The sequence below is a fragment of the Carex rostrata genome, chromosome 26 (genome assembly GCF_964058835.1).
Source record: "Carex rostrata chromosome 26, lpCarRost1.2, whole genome shotgun sequence".
Classification (NCBI taxonomy): domain Eukaryota; kingdom Viridiplantae; phylum Streptophyta; class Magnoliopsida; order Poales; family Cyperaceae; genus Carex; species Carex rostrata.
The window spans coordinates 5,500,434-5,508,424 of record NC_135943.1 but is presented as its reverse complement, the minus strand read 5'-3'; the positions used below and the strand labels follow the sequence as shown (position 1 = coordinate 5,508,424).

The window sequence follows — 7,991 nt, the reverse complement described above, 5'->3', positions numbered from 1 at the left end:
AGTTCGGATTCTTTCAGGCAATTCCTCCGCCGGCTCCGCCAGCCTTCAGCTTACTTGAGGATATCCGCAAATGGACACGAGGATGAGGGTTGTTTGGAGACGGAACCTCTGTGGACTGGAGCAAACATTTTCACCAATTTATCGTGGAACCTCCCCAAAATTTTACACAGCGTTCTGAACATGGACAAGTTTACCCTTATCTTCCAGATAGGTACGGTTAAATCCTACCCTTATATTTTATTGTATATTTACATTTGACAATGCAAGAAAATATTTATTAATTTTCATTTTTACCCAAGGTACCACGAGTATATGAAATGGTTCATCCATCATGGCATGTTAAGTGTGTATCCAACGCAAGATAATGAAGAAATTCTTAGCCAGACAGTACCCGAACAGGAAGGAGACGTAGCAGGTATTGGGTATGTCCCAGATGCCATGATTCAAGCTCGTTTGGTAAGTACATGAGTTTTTTTAATAGCTTATTTTTATTTTATTGTACCACACCAATTATCTTTTAAATATTTCATTTTCTTGTAGAGGTTCCGCCAGTTGAAACAGACCGCAAAAGGAATTAGCATGGTAAAGACGCCTGGACAGAAGGCCTTTGGACTTATGATGCTTGAAAATTGTCGCGATGTCCTATCCAATCTCGGGCAGGTGGCACTGTTCAGAGCCATGCTCGAGCAGGCAGAACTTCCAGTTGATATAAGAAATATCGATATCAGCACTGATTTTCCGGACCAATTTCCGATGGAACCACGGGTCGAAGTTCCTCAGACCAGCATGTATGGTGATATGTCTGACATTTTCCAGTCGATGAGGTCCATTAGGATAGAAGGGCATACCCTAGGAGAGAGTGGTGGCCTAGGAGATGGTGGTGCCGGTCCATCAATGGCAAATCCTCCTCGACGGAAAAAAAAACCACCCAACAGATATAGCCACTCGAAATTCAGACATGCTAGGGACAGAGAACATGGAAATGAAGACGAAGACTTAGTATAGTCGTTTAGCTTGTTTAGTGTATGTTTTGTTATTTATCTTGTTTAGTTTATTTAGTTTATGTTTAACTTATTTATTTTATTTAGCTTAGTTATGCTTAGTGTAACACTTGAAAACTTCGAAGTCCCAGCTTTTGACCAGATTAAAAGTTCGATTTAGAGCAAACGGCTACATGGATTTTGACATACTTTATACCAAATTAAAGGTATGGAAGTCTAGTTTCCAGAAAACATAAGTTCTCTATACAAAAATATTACAGATAAGTACAGTTTTAATGATTAATGGGCAAAGGTCAGAACAGCTACAGATTTTTTCACTTCGAAGTCCCAGCTTTTGACCAGATTAAAAGTTCGATTTAGAGCAAACGGCTACATGGATTTTGACATACTTTATACCAAATTAAAGGTATGGAAGTCTAGTTTCCAGAAAACATAAGTTCTCTATACAAAAATATTACAGATAAGTACAGTTTTAATGATTAATGGGCAAAGGTCAGAACAGCTACAGATTTTTTCACTTTTTACCACGTCTAAATATTCTACTCCAACGGCTACCAGATGGACGGCTACCGGATGCCTCTGCTTGGCTACCAGATGGACGGCTACCGGATGCCTCTGCTTGGCTACCAGATGGACGGCTACCGGATACGCTTCTTCGTGAACCATGTGTAGCAGTTGCCTCTGCATACATAGGGGATGCCTCTGGACGTGGACCAGATACGCTTTTTCGTCTTCCACCAGTTGCTCCTAAGAAATAATAACAGAAAATTGTTTACATGTTTCCCAAATAATTAAAATATTCACTTATTCACTATGTAAATTCCAACCTGAAGTTCTTGTTCTATTTGATCCCCCTGGACGATGTACTGAACTACGAGACCTAATTCGAGCTTCCATATCATCCATACAATTTGGAATTCTCTTGTGCTTCCTCCTACCCTTATTAATTTTGTTTGGGTCTGGCCTGATTGTGGGTGCTCCAGCTTCAAATGGCCAATTGTGGGCGTTACCAAAGCCGAAAAAATTACCTCTCCATGTGTTGACATATTTTTCAACGCTATAATAGTGGCTTACATAATTCGTCGACTTTAGACGTAACTTGCAACACACCGCTAGGACATGGTCGCAAGGAATGCCAGTAAATTGCGGTTTTTGACACTGACAAACAGGCATCCCCCCCTCTCCAAATGAAAATCTAACTTCATACTTCATATCCCCCTTCACTCCCTACAATCAATAAATTAAAATAATTACATGTTACCATTTATAAATTTAAACTGATAATTTAAGTAAATAGCTGACATACCGTTCTGACGACTCCATTATGAACTACGACCTCAAAAACGTTGGGCCCCATTGGTATCACTTCATGCTTTAATCCTTTTGAAGTCCGATATTGTAAAACTGATAAAATGTTGTCTGAAAATCTCATTCCTCTTTGAACCCACTGTTGAGCGACCTTACCTCTTTTCACATACCAATCCACAACTTTGTAAAATGTGCGCTCAACTATTGCTGTTACAGGCAGCTGGTGAGCCACTCGAAATACGTTGTTCAAGGATTCTGATCCGTTTGTAGTCATTATACCCCACCTATTCAGGCCTCCGTCATGACATTGTGCCCACTTATGGAGTTGCAAAGGCTCTTCTTCGAGATTTTGCAACCGTTTGCCACACCACATGACATACTGATGAGTAGTAATACTCCTGCCTTTTATCAAATCCATACCCTCATAAAACCTCCAAGGTTTCATCTTACACACAAATTTCTTGAATATTTTTTTGATAATTTGGTCCTTGCACAACTTGTAAACATTTGACGCAATATGTTGAGAACATAATCGATGAACTGCTTCACCCCTTTCCTCACACCACCCTAAATCAGGTCTATCAAACACTGAACGGATTGCAGCATGCTGGTCTGATATAACGCATATCCGACCAGGACCGACAACATTTTCACGTACAAATTGCATAAACCAGCCCCAATTGGATGAACTCTCCTCATCCGCAATTCCGAACGCAATTGGTAATAATTGTTGTTCTGCATCATAAGCGCATGCCATGAATAATTTCCCTTTATACCTGCCGGATAGGTGTCCAGCATCTACACTTATAACTGGTCGGAGATATGGCCAGGATTCAATGCATGGACCGAAAGCCCATGCCACACGGGTGAAAATACGGATGCCCATTTTTGTAGATGGTTCGTGCTCAATTACGTATTTTGTTCCTGGGGTAGACATCTGGATTGCACCGAGCAAGGAAGGTAGCAGTTCGTAGGCTTTTTCTCAAGAACCAAATAAATCAGCAATAGCCAACTCCCTCCCTCTCCAAATCTTGTTGTATGAAGGCTCGACCATTTTGTATATATTTCTAACTGCAAATCGACATGCTTTAATTGACATCTCCAGATCCTCCTTTAGACCAGGTCTGATTACATCCGCAATCATCCTGGCAGTCAGCTGACGACTGTCTACTTTACAAGCAATACTGTAACAATTGTGCTCGTCTGGGTTTGTTGCAATTGTCCAATTTCCCGTCTCAGTGGTTTTTGCGTACACCCTCCATGGACACCCCTCTGCTCTACATATAACTACATAACCAGTACGATTGGTATATTGTTGTTGTAATTCTAAGTTATTATTTAGGGCAAATGCACCCAACTGGGATTTAAGATCGGCTTTGGAGTCAAACATCTGTCCCACTGAAAATTGACCGTCAATTCTGGGTGGATAACCAAAAAATGCTTCATCCTTATACGGCATCGGCACATCGTCATTAAATGCCGGAAAAGGATGCTGCAATCCTCGATTAATAAAGGGAATAGAATTTACCCACTCCTTCATTACATCTTGCATTCTAATTTGATCCTCCATTTCAGCCATATCATCTTCCCCGACAGCTGAGCCACCAAGGTCAGAGTTTGTGTCTGAGCTAGAGTTTGTGTCTGAGCTAGTATTATTATTCATCTCGTTAAAACGAGTTACCAAATCATCCAATATCGGTATTTCGGGTGGGTCATCATAATATATTGGTGAATCAGACACCGTTGTGTCTCTACTACTTCCAGGTACACTACCCGGATATGGGTCATAATTGGTATGACTATCAACTGGTACTGACTCAACCACTAAATCAAGAAGTTTAAAATTCAGTACCGGAGTGGCATATTCAAGCATCATGTGCCATATCGTTTCCTCGTCTACGCTAAATAACTGGTATTTTTCTACTGAGCCAGGTGGTGCCGTGTTCAAACGAGCCTTGATTGTCAGATCGAACTGACTAGGGAGCAAATGAATGCTAACATATATATGTTTTCTTAGCTCATGAAGACTGGTTGAATTAGTAACAGGAAATGTGCAGGTCGGTGCGTCTGAAATTTCGCGTCCATAATAAACATTTATTATCACTTGAGACATTATCTGAACAAAAAAAATTCATAATCAATAATCGATATCATTTTCAATTTTACAACCTAAAATATGATCGTCATTGAAAAAATAAACTTACTACAATTACTTATACTACAAAAAGAAAAAATTATACATAAACCATTTATTTATACTACAATTACTACATAAATCATAAATAAATAATCCAAAAATTACTACATTCATCTACACTAAAAAAAACTACATGCATATACACTAAAAAAAACTACATGCACATAAACCATGCATCTACATAAAACATGCAAATAAATAAATCATCCAACAATTACTACAATTACACTAAAGAAACCTACATAAGCAATTTATTCTACTCATTTATTCATAATTGCATATTATTTATCAAAAATAAAAGAATCAAATACATACCTAACGAAATTTGTAGATCTGAAGCTCTTTTTGTTCCTCTTTCAAAAATATATAAACTTATGTAATTAAAAAAAATAAACACACTAATTATGAGAGTACAAAAAAAAAATTAAACTGAAGGAAGGAAGGAAGAAAGAAAAAAGAGAGAAGATGAAAAAAGTGGGGAAGAGATGCACTGACTCGACAAGGAAGAAGTAGGAGGTAATCGTGCCAAGGAAACAAATAGGGACCGGACCGTGGGGTTCCCACGGTCTTGATTTCAATTTAGGTGGACCGTGGGAATCACACGGTCTAGAAATCAAAAAAAAAAAATTGCGGATCTTCTGTGACAATTTTCGTGCAGGTGTGAAGAAATCAAAAAAAAAAAAAAAAAAACCAAATTTCCAAGACCGTGAGAAGCACACGGTCTGGAAAAAAAAATGCCAGACCGTGAGGTTCCCACGGTTCTTATGGTTTTTGAAAAAAAAAAAGTAATCTTATTGGTTCCCTAAAAATTATTTTTTTAATTATGGTTTCTGAAAAAAATCCTGGATAAAATGGGACATTGGCACAACATTCAACGCTACCAAGAATTATGACGTGCGCCTCATATTTACAGGTATTAAATATTAATTAGGCCGCAGAGCTACACTGGTAGAGTAGAGGCTTCACTTCAGGTATAATCATGCTGGGATGTCACTTCCATCTGAATTCGCATCCTCTGAGATATCTCAAATTTTGCGTGACTTTATGGAAAATCACAACTGTTCAAATACTTCTGCACGAATCTCAAAGCTCAAAAAATACTGCCCCGCGCAAAATATGAGATACCTCAGAGCAGTGTAACAAAATGCGGTTTATGCGGCCGCATATGCGTATGTGGTTTCAAATCGCATAGAAAATTAATATGTGGTTCCGCATATGCGGCCGCATAATTTTTGACCGCATACCGCATATGATCCGCATATGAACCGCATATGATCCGCATATGAACCGCATATGACCCGCATATGACCCGCATATGAACCGCAAATGATCCGCATATGAACCGCATATACCGCATATGAGTTCATATGATCCGCATATGAACCGTATATGATCCGCATATGAACCGCAAGTGATCCGCATATGATCTTGTTATTGTGTATTATTATATATGTATGTTGTTTTTATATTAGAGAATAATGGATATAAAATAGTTTTACAAACATGTGTATTCTTATTCTTGTTGTGAGATTATGCTTTCAAATATATATGAATTTTTATTTTAAAATCCGTATAAAAATCCGCATATACAGCCGTATATCTAGGGCCGGTCTTGAAGATTTTGGGGCCTGGGGCGGGAGAAATTTTTGGACCCTTTATATGTACCCGTGTTGTAAAAAAAGGCTTAACGGCCTATTATATGCCTGTTTAATTGTTAATGGCTGTCAAACAGTTATGAATACACTTATCGGAGGTCTATTAGTAAATAGTTTCGATTAATTGGCCTATTATTCTCAATTATTTTGTTTATTCTCGTTTGATCGTCCGTTTTTTTTCCGTTTATTCCCATTTATTTTTGTTTATTCCAGTGATTATTTTTACATTGTTTTTTTTTTCTGTAAGTATGTGATAATAAGTTTCATAAACATGTATTGCAATTTTATTTGTGCTTGGCTATACATTCAATTTTTTTATATATGTTTTTTCTTCTTACTTATTTTGAATTAATTGATTAATTCCTCTATTATATATATACCATATATTTTTCTTACTTACTGATGTAATTTTTTCAATTAGTACATCATGTTCATATATTAAATTAAGTTGTTATTACAAACTAACTTTAGTGATTTTATGTTAGAATGTTTCATGTCTTTCAAATAATATATTGTTAGTGTTTGAAAATGCTTAATTCTCGAATTTATTTTTTAATTAAATAAATGTGTTACTTACACATGTAAAGTGTGTGTGTATTGTTAAGCGTAGTTTCATGTTATAATAATAGAACTAAGTTAAATTAAGTTTATTTGATAAGTTTGATGAGTTAAATAAATTTTTTTTTAAATAAATTATGAATATATACACATAATTTTAATGAAAATACATAATTGTCTGCATAATTCTGATTAATCGGCCGCATACCGATTAATCACTTGACAGTATCCCGTTCGTTCGACAAGCGCATACCGTTATTTACAATACTGATATACACAATTTTTTTTTATATGTCAATAGATCATACCTATTTATATAAAAGTTTGAACCTTTTGAATATTCAAAGTTTGGGCCCTAATATTTTATTTATTTTTAATATATACAGATTATTTTTTTTTAATATATGCAAAATATTTTTATTTCTTTTGGGGCCCCATAAATCTTGGGGCCCGGGGCGGTCGCCCTGGCTGCCCAGCACCAGGGCCGGCCCTGCGTATACCGTATATGCGGTATGCGGCGACCTTCCGCATACCGCATGAAAACTGCATTTTATAACACTGCCTCAGAGGATACGCATTTCTTCTATCTTACTCTGCAAAAATAATGAAAATTTATATAACATTGTGTCAGGAAAAGCTAGAATCGAGAATTTGCTCGTACGATCAGTGTTCTAAATATTCTATTAATAATGCAAACTTTAGTAGTTAATTGTTATCCATACTAATAATGCAAACTTTAGTAGCAAATATTCTATTATATATTTTCGTAAATAAAAAAGATCAAAGAAAAAGTAAATCAAAAGTTATTAATAAACTCAATAATTATTTTTTTTCTCTTTAACCTAGCAGATGACTCACCTCAAATTTTAAAAAAAAATCATCAATCAAAATCGTCAACATAAGCTATTTTGTATTTTATTTATATTCAAATAAAAGTTCAATTTATTTAAATCTGTATTTTCACCTTTACATTTTAAAAATCATAAAATCATAAAACAATATAAAAGAAGCGTGAAAGAGAGTGAAAGAAGATAGAGAAGTATTAAGAATATTATTGTGAATAATAAATTTAAGTCTCATAAACAATAGATCATAAATTTTGTGGACAGATAGAAAAGAGCAAATAGAATTGAGATATCTTATTAGATATAATAAAGAGTAAACGTTTAAAAAATTGGGAAAGTTTTAAGGATATATGAAAAAATTAATTCAATATATAATTGATGATTCGCGTGACTTGTTTATTTCAAACTTAATCCAGAATTTCACTTA

At 35.8% G+C, this 7,991-nt stretch overlaps 1 protein-coding gene across 1 annotated transcript; it reads right to left on the bottom strand.

Moving 5' to 3' along the window:
• Nucleotides 1-2,286: 2,286 nt before the first annotated feature.
• Nucleotides 2,287-3,195, bottom strand: LOC144544132 (uncharacterized). Its single transcript, XM_078292536.1, has one exon. The coding sequence runs from the start codon at nucleotides 3,193-3,195 to the stop codon at nucleotides 2,287-2,289; it is 909 nt and encodes a 302-aa protein (XP_078148662.1).
• Between the last annotated feature and the right edge of the window lie 4,796 nt (nucleotides 3,196-7,991).

What these genes read in the sequence shown, in the direction of transcription:
- LOC144544132 (XM_078292536.1), bottom strand. Translation starts at nt 3,195, where the DNA reads ATGGGCATCCGTATTTTCACCCGTGTGGCATGGGCTTTCGGTCCATGC.